Consider the following 13,285-nt stretch of genomic DNA (forward strand, 5'->3'; position numbering starts at 1 on the left):
CCGTGACTCTCTTTTCTTTCACTCGCGACACGCTTCCTTTAAAAAGAACCACATATTAACTTTGTAATTTCTATAAAAGATGTATGTATTCCACCTTTTAGACCGCTGGAGTGGGGTTTCTGTATTAGTGAGTGGAGGGCAGGTATTAAGGGAGCCACAAACCGTGGCTAGGCCTCTTTGGAATATCCGTTTTTTTCCAAAATAGCAGCGCTTCACCTGGCATTAATGAGGATAATGAGTTCTGAGATGCCACTTCTTATTGACCTTTAGCTCCAGCTTCCTCCACATCTTACCCTCTGTCAAAGGTCCTGTAGTTAAACCCTGACACGCCGCCTCAAACACCGTTCTCCCAAGTGTCATCCGCCTGCCTCTCCACCACGGAAACAAAAAAGGACCTGGCCCTCCAAACTCTCGAGTCCTAATTATGTATCTACAAGTTCTCTCTCAAGCAAGCGGGTCCCTGCAGCGCAGGTCCACCTCTGAGGGGAGAGGAGGCTGCAGTGAGGGAGTTGTTGGAAGGGTCACATTCCTGATCTTATTAATCTCTCCCTCCTCGGGGGCCGCCTCTGCACGTCATCCATTTTCCCTTTTCTTTTCTTCTCTTCAAGGCTCCCGTCAGGAAAGTAACTCCATGCTTTGGACTCCCATGAATAGGCTGCGCGCTACCTTTTCTTAAAGGAACCGGGAGCTTAGTTTGTCTTTCAAACTCTGAATAACTGCCATTTGCACAAAGCGCCTTTTAATCACATTACATGGTCAGCGCCTGAATGGAGCACTTCCTTGGTCATTCTTTTTCACAAGCATCCAGATCCTGTTTTATATGCAAGGCTTATCCCATTGTCCGCCGCTTTCTCAGCACTGCGCTTTGCTGCTAAGGTGTTTTTGATTCGGCCCCGGCGTAAAATCGCCGAAGGGGAGACGGCGAAAGAAATGGAGAAAAAAAATAAAATAAAATAAAAGCAGAGAAGCAGTGGACTCCGTACGTACGCACGCTGACAAGCAGACGGCGGAGCGATTTGATGCAGACCCGGATGAAACGGATTCACGTGGTCCAAAGACAAAGAGGAGACAAACTGCGCGTATTAAATAAGAAAGGAGAATAAAAAAAAAGCAGATGGAGAGCTGTTAACAAAGGCTTCGGTTTACCCAACACAAGCTGCAGAATTGATTTCTGTTGGTTTTCAGAAACAGAAATATCTTCACGAACCAAGGCCCTTTCAACCATGAGGACATTTATTATTGCTGTGAATTACTTCAGCTTCATTTAAAAAAGTTTCTCACTGCTTCTGCTGAACTACCGAGCAACGTCCCTAACAGTAGCTGCTGTTTTCTGTCTCCTTCTCGCTCACAGAGTTACTTTTTATTTATTTCTAAACACATTCCTTTGCCTAACTCCTCCTTACATCCATTCTCTTCTTTATTTCATGTTTCTTTGTCTGCCTCCCTCTCTGTCTCTTTCCGACTGCGTCTCGGCTCACACCTGTAGCCTTGGATTCCAGAGTTTCAGGTAAAAATACACTTTTTTTTGTTTTTTTTTTGTAAAACATATATCTTTATGTGGATGATTTTTTTTTTTATTTTAATCAAACTGAACAGCCATGTTTTGCTTAAAAATGTGAACCCTTTAAAGCAGGTAACTGGTGAACGTGCATCTTCCCTCTCTTTCATTAACACTGGTCATACAGGTGAACCTCAATAAATTAGAATATCATTAACACCTTTTTAAAGTCAATAGGTGCAACTGTTTAGCCGTTTTAATTTTTATTTTAATAATTCAGGTTTTATGGCTAATAAAAAAACACGACATTCAGTTTCTCAGAAAATTAGAGCATAAGAGCAATAAATAAAGAGTTTTACTGTAGAAATCGTGCCTAAAAGTACGTCCCTGTGCGGTGCAGTGTATGCACCCGATATTAGACTGGATCTCCTGGTGTGAATCACTTCATCAGCGCTGTGTGGAGGATATTAGGACTGTTGGCAGCGTGGGCAGGGGCCCGGTCCTGCGGGGGAATGAAGCGAGCGCCTCCATAAAGCCTGTCAGCAGAGGGAGGCATGAAGAGCTCTAAGATTTCCTGGTAGACGGCGGCGCCGGCTCTGGATTTAATAAAACACGGTGGACCAGCAGCTACGGATGACATGGCTCCCAGAATCATCGCTGACTGCGGCATCTTCCCTCTGGACACCAGGCCGCTTGGCTCCTGTGCCTCTCCACTCCTCCTCCAAACCTCCAGAACTTCAATTTTCTCCCTTTTGAAACGAGGAATTGGACAGGAGGTCATTGCTCGGGCACCTTACCCTGACCACACTTTTTCCTTCCACTAAACTTTTTATGAATATGCTTGAAGCAGTGTCTCAATAAGCAGCATATAAAGTATATGCAAATGTCAAGTCAGCATTTTTTTCATTTTTCTGTGATTGATCACCACATAGCGTAACTTTTCTCTGTTGAATTTAATTTAATTTTATTGGACTTATGTCATATTGAAATTTTCTGAGAAGGTGAAATTGGACTTTTTCCGCACCTGTAACCCATATATTCATAAAACGATCCCTCTGCGAGCGCTGCACCTAAATCTGAGAGTGGATCTTGGATCTTCCCTAATAAATGAGTCTTTTCTAATGAACTGAGATGCACCTGTATGCCTTCACTCAGGCTTAGTATTAACAAGCATCGTGAAAACTTTGACTTACGTAGCAGAGTGGGGAGGTTGAGGTCAGACACCAGCTAAACGGCGGTGAGTACCACAGCATTGCAGGCAGCGACCTGCAGAGCTGCGTCTGCAGCCGCGTTCCACGGCGGCTCTGTGCCAGACGCCGTTTCCACGCTTTCTTTTTTGCAACTCACTCTAAGTAAATGTGTTTGCCAGTCTGAGCACACTGCCACCGCAGAGATAAGTAATTTTCTTTTCCAAATGTTTCCCTTTCCTCGGATGTGTAATAGGAGCAGTCAAGATAGGATATAAAGGTAAATTGAACCACTACCCCCACAAGGGAGATTGTCATGAGCAATCCCTCCCTGCTCTCTGTCTCTCCTAGCACGGCGTATATACACCTGTTTTATGTCCGAGTCGATCATAATGTTTCTGCTGTGATCCTGCTCCCCCCCCCACCCCCACCACCACCACCCCCACACGACCCCTCATCTCCTGTCCGTCTGAACCAGTCTCACAGAGACGGTACGTCCCTTCTCCTACCACCCCCCCACCCCCCACCCCCCTCCACCACTGTCGTAACTCCCTGTGTCTGCCAGATTAAACGCCCAGAACTGGTGTGGTTTAGTCATGTTCCGGCTCCCTGTCTTCCCCCTCCATTAGAAGGAATGCGATCTGGCAGCAAGTGCACTGTTTTCTGTAAATGTGCAGACTCTTGACCCCTCCTTCCTTTTCTTCCCCCTATTTACATATTTGCTCCCTTCTCCCTCTGATGTTGCTGTTACTTCACATGAGTGTTGCCAACGTCTGCTGAGCGCTGCTCCTGCTGAATGTCTGCGGGCAGAGCGGCTGAAACGCCGAGCGAAGGACGGCCGGCCTCCTCCGGCTCGGCTGTGCACAAAGTTCCTGCGCAGTTTGGAGACGGGTCGCAGATTTACGGCTCCGGAAAACTCAGGAAGAAGCTTCATCCTTCAGATCGCTGCTGGCTCTCCCATTGGTCACAAGATCAGCCATCCATCCGTTCATCATCCATTCATTCATCCATCCATTACTTCATTCATCCATCCATCCATATATCCATCCATTCATTCATTCATCCATTCATCCATCCATTCATTCATCCATCCATTCATTCATCCATATATCATCCATTCATTCGTTCATCCATATATCCATCCATTCATTCATTCATTCATCCATTCATCCATCCATTCATTCATCCATATATCATCCATTCATTCATTCATCCATTCATCCATCCATCCATCCATTCATTCATTCATCCATCCATTAATCCATCCATTCATTCATTCATCCATCCATTAATCCATCCATCCATTCATCCATCTATATATCATTCATTCATTCATTCATTCATCTATCCATCCATCCATTCATTCATTCATCCACCGTCCATTCATCCATCCACCATCCATCCATCCGTCCATTCATCCATCCACCATCCATCCATCCATCCATCCATCCATCCATTAATCCATCCATCCATTCATCCATCCATCCATATATCATTCATTCATTCATTCATCTATCCATCCATCCATTCATTCATTCATCCACCGTCCATTCATCCATCCACCATCCATCCATCCATCCATCCATTAATCCATCCATCCATTCATCCATCCATCCATATATCATTCATTCATTCATTCATTCATCTATCCATTCATTCATTCATCCATCCATTCAGTCATCCATTCATTCATCCATCCATTCATTCATTTGTTCAGTCATTCATCCATCCATCATCCATCCATCCATCCATCCATCATCCATTCATCCATCCATTGAAGTGTGAGTTTGTGAAAGTCATGATTTTTTACAACAATATGCAGGAACTCTGTTTACAGCTTTAAACCAATTAAAATAATAGAGATTCTTACTAAATACAAATGAAACAACATTAATAAGAAAATTACTCTCCAGTCTCCGCAGAATCTCCCATGATTCTACTAGCAGCAGGTGAAATGTTTCACCCTCTTTACTTTACTCAGTCGTTGCCCCTTTAACTCATGTGAAACGACCGTAACTTCTCACCCCCCCCCCCCCCCCCCAGTCCTGTCAGAGGTGTATCATACTGTATGTTCACTCACTTCTGTCTTCTATCATTTTTACCCCTCTTCTTCCCCCGTTTCCACTCTCACATGCCCTCTTCTGCTCTTGTCTCCTCACTCCTCCCTCACCTGTCTCCTTCTTTCCCTCGTTTGCTCGGCCCTGGCCGCCGCTCCCCCGCCCTCCCGCCCCCCCCTCCTGCGCAACGCGTTGACAGACGGCTGCCCCGGGTTGTGCAACAACAACGGGAGGTGCGTCCTGGACCAGAACGTCTGGCACTGCATCTGCCAGTCCGGGTGGAGGGGGCTCGGCTGCGACGTGGCCACCGAGACGCTCTGCTCTGACGGCAAGGATAACGAGGGAGGTAGGAGGACGCAAACGGCTACAACCAGTCAGAAAAAAAACGCAGCAGACAGGAAGACGCGTTGTCATCCGGCTCCTTAGTGACACAGAACACAAACAAAACAAATCAGTCATACATAAAACATCAGTGAGACAGAACATTCAAACGCAGCGCAGATTGTTGTCTTTGAAATATAAAGCAGATCAATTAGAGAGAAGGAGGTGGGGGAGTATATTATTAAAACTCCTCCAGCTGGATTTCCAAAGAAGCGCTCCTCCGGCTGATTTACAAGCCCCGGCAACTTTCACAATTCATGAGGGACACTTTAAAAAATTCACCGCGTGTCACGTCAGGAAGTCGGCTCTTACTTTTAGGCACTTAAGTTCATGTAAGAAGTCATCAGCACTCAAAAAAAAGAGCATCGGAGGTTTGAAGCCCCGATGTTTCCAGGTCATCAAACCCTTCGCTGCTCGTCCCGACTGTCTCCGTTTCCTTTTTTCTCCTCAGACGGCCTCGTTGACTGCATGGACCCAGACTGCTGCTCTCAGATCTCCTGCCAGGGTCAGACCTACTGTCGCGGCTCGTCTGACCCGGCTGCCGTCGCCGGCCAGGGCCAGAGCGCCGCCGCCGCCGCCGCCCAGCCCTCGTCTAAAAGTTTCTATGACCGGGTCAGCTTCCTGATCGGCCCCAGTGGCAGCCATGTGATACCCGGGGATAACCCTTTCAACGGCAGGTAAGCGGCTTAACGCGGGCGGCCCTGACACCTGCTTCGTTATGTGGCTCACGCTGCCTGCTCGCTGTCTAATTACCAGCTTGAGGAAGGCACCTGCGGCTGTGCAGCCGGAACGTCACGAGTGTCGCGCATGTTTGTCTTTGGAGTCAAGATGACGAGTTTGTTTACAGCCGTTTAGCTGCCAGAAGTGACAAGTAACTGCGGAGAAGCTTGTTCTATTTTAAACGCGGCCCTTATGGCGGAGATGAGCAGATATGTTGCTTACGCCAAGTTAGCGGCGAGATTCTTTACGTTAGGAGGGAGCAAAACGAGACAGTTTCAGCCCGTGCAAACGTACCAGATAACTTTTTTTTAGAAATCTTTATGTACATATTTTATCATCAGTGAGCCGACCATCACAGATTTGTACATCTGAGGCTGCAGCTCAGAGATACAAGAGAAATCTTTGATATTAGCGAGAAGGCTTTGCTCTTTTGAAACTGTTCTTCCGACAAAAGAAGATCAAACGTAGTTAGAACCTTGTTTTTTAAGTCATCTCTCTATGAAAAATGGATTAAAAGTCCACATATCGGCTTTATTGTGCGGCGTGCAAGTTGACACAGTTTGCAATTTAGTATTGAGCTTTTTCTGTTAGTTTTCTTTATGTTGTTTGCAGCATTTTTTCACTGCTTGTTGCTGAGAGAAAATTTGCTGTTTTACAGCAGATTTTTGGTACCTTGTTAAAAGGTTAAATAAAAGTATCAAAGACTATAAATATCTGCTTCAAGGGTTAATTTTTTTTTAGTTTTTTTCTTCTTTTTTCCTGCCTGTCCTCTTGGTTTGTGACATTTTGGGCAGTGATACTTTCTTTAATATTTTAGTTTAAATTATTTCTGAGTCAGTTCATTTACTTATTTAAACATATTTATTTAGATCCATTTTATGGTGTATTCACACATTTGAATGGTTATACTCTCTATTTAAACTTTTTACACCTAACAACTATTTTTTAATATCTGAAAGGTGCTAAATGAGTAATACAGATTTACTCTTTAATCATCAGTTTTTTTTAAATTGCTTGTTTTAAAATCCACCCATGTATTTATTTCAGTAATTATTTCATTAACCACCCATTTATACTATATTTGTCACAGATTTCATATACATTCAATTTTAAACAGGTATGGAGTGTCATTAACCTTGTTTTCTGATCGAAATTCACAACACATAATACCACATATAATATATCTATATTTACATCTATATCTATCTATCTATCTATCTATCTATCTATCTATCTATCTATCTATCTATCTATCTATCTATCTATCTATCTATCTATCTATTTATATATATCTATCTATATATATATATATATATATATATATATATATATATATATATATATATATATATATATATATATATATATATATATGATTGAATAATTTAATGTAAATGACAATAAAAGACAATTAGTAGCTCTAAATCAACTTGGATAACTTATTATACTCACATTTACAGAGAAACATACGTTTTCTTTTTTTGGGGGGTGGGGGGGGGGGGCTGATGGAGAGGAAATGATTACCAACTGTGTGCCGAAGGCTTTTGGATTATTTCATCCAACAGTTTAAAGTAATCCTTATGTAAATAGCGTGCTTTACTGAAAATATAGAATGAGGCAATTCCCCTCAGCCGGGTTCTCAGTAATCCTCGTCCTCATTGTCTTGAGCTTACTGTCGATTTCATGTCTGGCTGTGGCATTAGCTCAATTGCTCAAAAATTTCATTTGGCTTTTTTGTCTTTTCTGCAAAGTCAGTTTTATGGTCAAAAAACAGAATTCAGGCTCCTCTGCAGACGTGTGCGCTGCTAAACGTGACAAAATGTATTCCCTTTTTAATTTTTTTTAAACCCGCGTTGTCACTCCTGTGGAAAAACCCAACTTTATGCCTGAACGCTTTTTAACAGTAAAAGCAGAACTTAGTAAGTCTTACAGTTTGTTTCCAGGCTCATTTTGATAGAATTTCTGGTTCACTTTGTAAAGAAGCGTCTGAATCTCTGCAACAATGGCGATAAAGGCGCCCCTCCTCGGCGGGAACCGTTAGTCCCAGAGTGCTTGATGTGGGACAGAGCAGAAATTGGTCATCCGTCTCCTTCGCTTTTCTTCCAAGGAGCCGTTGTGAGAGCCAACAGAAAGGGAGCCGGCTTCAGTGTGTGGTCTGGTTTCAGAAGTCGGCAGTAAACTTGTCTCTTGCATAGCAGAGAGAATAAAACATGTGTTGTGGTGTAGCGTCAGCCCCCCCCCTCCCCCACCCCTCCTTCCTCCACAATGGTTCCCCAGCCGTATCGCATGTCCCCACACAAGTCTCCCACTGGGTTTTCAGATGGTGTTTTTCTGCAGCCAGTGTGGGACAGTGACAGATAAGAATGCATGCACTTTATGATTCATTTCTGGATTTCAGCAGGTGGTGCTACTTTGCGTTTGTTTGTGGGCTTGAGTTCTCGCATCATCCGTCTGCCTCTCCAAAGATTAATAGAGACACGGGGAAGAAAGAGCGAGCCTTAGCCTGAGCTCTTAAGTGGACTCGTTTGCTGTTTTTTCTGGTTTCCTTTTTTCTTTTTTTTAAAAAACAGGAAATAAACGATAGGAGACGGAGAGAAAGAGGGGCTCATGCTGTTGATCATCCCTGTCTCATATTTGTAATGACCTGGAGATAAAGCGGCAGAAATGAGCACGTTTTACCCACAATGACAAATGCAGCGGGAACGCCTTTTAAAATTCCCCTCTGCAGTTCAGATATGGTAAATGTTGATGGAGAAATATTACATCGTCTGGCTCCGTTTTACCTTCAAACACGGGTCGGTCCTAACAAATCGCTCCACAGGCGCGAGTTCGGGAACAGGAATCTGCGTTAGACAAGTTCTACCTGAAGGCCCCGCAGTCACGTTGAGAAATGATCAAGGATACCGCGAGCCTAAATCATGTATGAATCTGCTGCGTCTGTGATTCATAAAGCAAATGCAGAAAAAAAAAAGATTGTTTTTTTTTTCTTTTCTTTTTTTAGGTGAACGTAGGGAAAGAGAAGCTGGAGAGCTTTTTGACCAGAAGCGAATCCATTTACCAGCAGGAATAATGTGAGAGGGGCTGGTGAATGAATAATGCCCTCCCATACAGAGGACCAACTACCACTGTGGTGTCCTGAAGTGAAGTATTTAACCCCCCCATCTGCTCCAGAGGCATTAATGTTTGGTCAGCAGTGGGAGGCGGGTTAGACAAAGCAGCTCCAGGGTGTGGATGCTGGCAAAAAAGTACTCGTCGAGAATGTTTTTAAAAAATCTCTCGCACTTATTCAAAAAAAACCTTCACATTTTGACATTTTCGCTGCTGAAAGTTTTACGTTTTCTGAATATAAATTGTGTCTTTCCTTCACATCTTGACTTCTAAGTTCACCTTACTAAACCTTTCCCGGTTATCTTCTCTTGTTTTATAGCAATGTTTTTTTTTTTTTTCCTTTTAGGAACCCTTCTTGTTTTTGTCTTCTGCGACACGTTTGCCTCCGGCGTTGTATTCCGCTGTTCTGAATTGCTATAAAGTGTCTCTTGACACTTCAGCCACCAAGCATTTTGGCTTCTTACATCAAGAGGGTATCTGTAACGGAGCTGAAGAGCTTGTAACACTGTTCTTGTCGAGGTAATCTCTGTCATCATGAGTATTAGCGCTGATATTTCTGAACACTGCTGCCATGGTACGACAAAGGGAGAAGGGAGCTTTTTCAGACCAAACATGCCTCCCTGAATAATTCGCTCTTTCAGATGCAATTCAGAGAAACTGTTTCAGTCGGCAGCATCAGACTAATGAGAATATTCATTATCCAAACTCCTTCTTCTACTTTCATTAAGCACAGAGACGTTGGAGCATTTAATTGTCAACCTGCTTTGGTCGATGCGTCTCTGATTTCACCTTTACTGGCCGAAGCTGAATTCTGGTTTTCTTCCGGTTGCAAATTCAAATTTTTACCATCTCTGATTTTCTTTCTAAGGATTAAAAAAATCTAATTTGTGTAAATTGTGTTTTGACAAAGGAATTAATTCCAAGAAATGCTGACCATCGTAAGAAAAGAAAATGCTCCTCGTCGATAGAGGTAGAGGTTTTAAATCCACCTATAAAAGTTAAGGGATTATAAGATTATCTCCATGGATACATCAAAGCACACGCCCTCAAACCATTAGATGATTCTTACTGAAGTCAAAAGCAAAAGGTGCATCAAAGAAGATGTTGTTTGATGTGTTTGATGATGCATTTGGAGATCGAAAATGGTGGGAATTCTTAGTTGTGATTTAGTGAACAGATTTTTCAGTGTTTGACCCTCAGATCAATGGTCAGAGCTGGTTGAGGAGAAAATGTATTGATTAATTGCATTATTAATTTTTACCTTAGTGTGTTATGCAACTGATTGTGCACATAAACCAAGAATAAAGCCAAAATTTCACACAATTCTCCTCCAACTGACTTCAGCCGTCTGCCCTTTGCTTTTTCTGAGCTCTGTCCTGCCACCTTAGAAAAAGGTGTTAGGCTGTACTGCAAAGTGTGGGTCAGATTTGAGCTACAAAAGGGTGAAAATAGGCCCCCCCCCCCCCCTTCACCAATCACACACACACACACCACTGCACAATTTGTTTTATTAAATTTAAGGCACGACAGGCGGTATCAAGAACAGACGGACCTAAACAATTATAACGAGACAAAGAGGAGAGGCAAAACACACAAAGGAGTAGCAGGAGACCAGGAAAACAACAGCAACAGCAAACAAATCAGAATAATAATGGTGAATAGTTGTATTAATGACAATAACAATATCCCTAACCACCCTAAAATAGATTTTGCATGATACCCATCAAGTGGTTTGTTTGGCACAAAAAAAAAAAAAAAGGGATCAGATTATCAGACAAAATAAGGTAACCAATCACGGCACAGTGGGCCTCCCTTTTACAGACGCATAATGGGGAAAAAGAGCAATTATACAGCATTTCAGCATGGAGCCGTTTGACAACATTAACGGCGTGTTAGCATGCGAGACAGTGCTTTGCAAAACTGTATAAACTCTTTTTTTACAGTAAATAATCTGGCAACTTTTTGTATTCAACCCCCTGATGCCTTCAAGTAAAATCCAGTGCCGCCAATCTCCTTCAGAAATCACCAAACTAATAAATGTTTGTAATTTAATCTCAATATAAGTAACTTTGTTCTGTGAAGAGCTCAGAGGTTTGCTACAGAACATCAGGAGAACCCAGAGAACTGTTCAGTCCTATCAGAGGTACGGCTCAAGTGCAAACCTACCAAGGCAGCAGCCAAGAGGCCGGTGGTTACTGTGGAGGAGGTGCAGAGATCTAGAGCTCAGGTGGGAGACCATGTCGACAGGACAGCTACTAGACATGGACACCACATGCGAGGCCATTCTGCAGAGAGCAACAAAAGGGTCCAGTTTACCTCAGTCCATTTAAGGTACACACAAGAAGGTGCTGTGGTCAGAGGAAACTAAAATGTAACAATATGGATGCAAAACGCTGTTTAAAAGAACTAACTGAATTATTATGGCACCTGGTGGTGGCAGCCACAAGCTTTAGGGATCTTTTTCATAAACCTGGTCATGTCATGAACCAGAGACAGATGGACCCAGTATTCAACCAGACAAGCAGAGGTTAGGTGAAAGAACATTTATTTACAAAAAGCAAAAGCCAAAACGGGGAACAAGACAAAAATGGGAAGACTGCATCCAATAACCCAAAAATAACAAAAAGCAGTCACTGACAAAACTATTAACAAAAACAGGGGACGGGCTAACTTAGAAATCCAGAGACAAACAGGTTCAGATCATTCTGTCACGAACCAGAGACAGATGGACCCACTGATTATATCAAATGAAAAACAAAAGCAAACCACAACAAAACTCAAACTATTCCATAAAACAAAACTAAGACAGAACCTAAACCTAAGGAAGAATCAATAAAATAGAAAGAAGTACAAAATAAACCAATAACAAAACCCCAAATCATGACAGGCCAATGAACAGATGGATGGAGTTTAAAAAGCTGTAAGAGGCTCCAAGACACATTTGACTGGGTTGGAGGTTCAACTTCCAACCCTGAACATACCGTCAGGCCTACTGGGTTAGATCAAAGCAGATTCATACGCTAGAATGGCCTAGTCAAAGTCCTGAACTAAATGCAAATGGGAATCTGAAAACAATCTGATTAAACTTGAGCTATGTTGCAAAAACAATAATATGCAAATAGTTTTGTCTGTAGATGTGCAAAGCTTGTAGCGGATCCACCAAGACGTTTCTGCAAAGGACTGCAGGGTTTGGCTGATTAGAGATTCCCACCAGATGTTTTTCTGATGTTTATTAGTAAAAACCTGAAAGCCGTGATTCATTTTCCTGTCACTTCACAGTCATACTCTGCTTTGAGCTCCTCTGTCACACAAACATGAAAACATTACACAACAAGCTCAAGAGCAAACTTCTGCAACATATAGCATAACCCTCTGAAATTATTCATAGATATCAGAAAAAAATGTAATCTGTAAACACGCGCCATTTGAGCTCATTGAATTTTTATTCAGTGTCCCGTCCTCATAAATAAGACGACTTACCTTAGGAGCAGGGATGGTGTGTGCTGCAACCTGTCAAGACAGGAGGCTTACTCGTTCATAACTAGGCCTCCTTCTTTGTGTTCTCTTGAATAATAAATGCCGCAACAGAGGCGTAAAATGCTGCAAAATGAAAACAGAAACCCTTATTTGTATAAATTATGGCTTTTTATAAGAGCTATAAACAGACAGAGTGACTTTGTAAGGTAGGATTTCATGAGTAACGACCACTGACGTGTGTGTGTGTGTGTGTGTGTGTCAGAGTATCATGCCTCTCTCGTCGTGCCGCTGGCCAGGAGGTGACGGTTGTTATCCGCGGTGAAGCAGAGGCGGCTGTTTGTTTAACTCAACTCCTTCTTTGTCTGTTCCCTTCCACAGCTTGGTGTCGGTCGTCCGGGGTCAGGTCCTAACGGGCGACGGGACGCCGCTGATTGGAGTCAACGTGTCTTTCCTGCACTACCCGCATTATGGCTACACCGTCACCCGCCAGGATGGCATGTAAGCAATCCCCTCAAGAGGTCACGCCTGTCCTGATGTTTCCAATGTTTCTTTTTGGCCTGCACAGCCGTCGGGACGCCTTGGCAAAACGGCGTCCAACGGTGGCTCAAAAAGCTCCCCAAAACAAATGGGAAGAGCAGCGCATCGTGCCCTGGGACAATTCCTCATGCATATGTCACCACGGTGGAGGCCGTTCTGGGCCCAGCTGTTTAAAATGCATTGAATCAGCGAGGGTAGAATCAATCTGCCCGCGGAGTAGTAAAACACGGGATTACTGTCTGACCTTCTCCTGCTATTACCACAGATAGGTCCTCGGTAATGGGAGTGCAAACACATGCGAGGTGGAACGTCTGCTGCAC

At 43.2% G+C, this 13,285-nt stretch overlaps 1 protein-coding gene across 7 annotated transcripts in view; it reads left to right on the forward strand.

Moving 5' to 3' along the window:
* si:dkey-237h12.3 (teneurin-3) overlaps nt 1–13,285 on the forward strand; it is a 208,992-nt gene that overhangs the window by 139,050 nt on the left and 56,657 nt on the right. For 4 of the 7 annotated variants that reach the window (XM_036127293.1, XM_012876933.3, XM_036127294.1 and 1 more), the window contains 5 exons: nt 1,487–1,507; nt 2,942–2,965; nt 4,942–5,088; nt 5,575–5,800; nt 12,807–12,926. In XM_036127293.1, coding sequence (XP_035983186.1) covers nt 1,487–1,507; nt 2,942–2,965; nt 4,942–5,088; nt 5,575–5,800; nt 12,807–12,926 — 538 coding nt within the window. The remainder of the gene's footprint in view (nt 1–1,486; nt 1,508–2,941; nt 2,966–4,941; nt 5,089–5,574; nt 5,801–12,806; nt 12,927–13,285) is intronic. The other 3 variants (XM_021323763.2, XM_012876934.3, XM_021323761.2) reach the window with 2 other exon arrangements.

Source organism: Fundulus heteroclitus, chromosome 23 (genome assembly GCF_011125445.2).
Source record: "Fundulus heteroclitus isolate FHET01 chromosome 23, MU-UCD_Fhet_4.1, whole genome shotgun sequence".
NCBI classification, from domain to species: Eukaryota; Metazoa; Chordata; class Actinopteri; order Cyprinodontiformes; family Fundulidae; genus Fundulus; species Fundulus heteroclitus.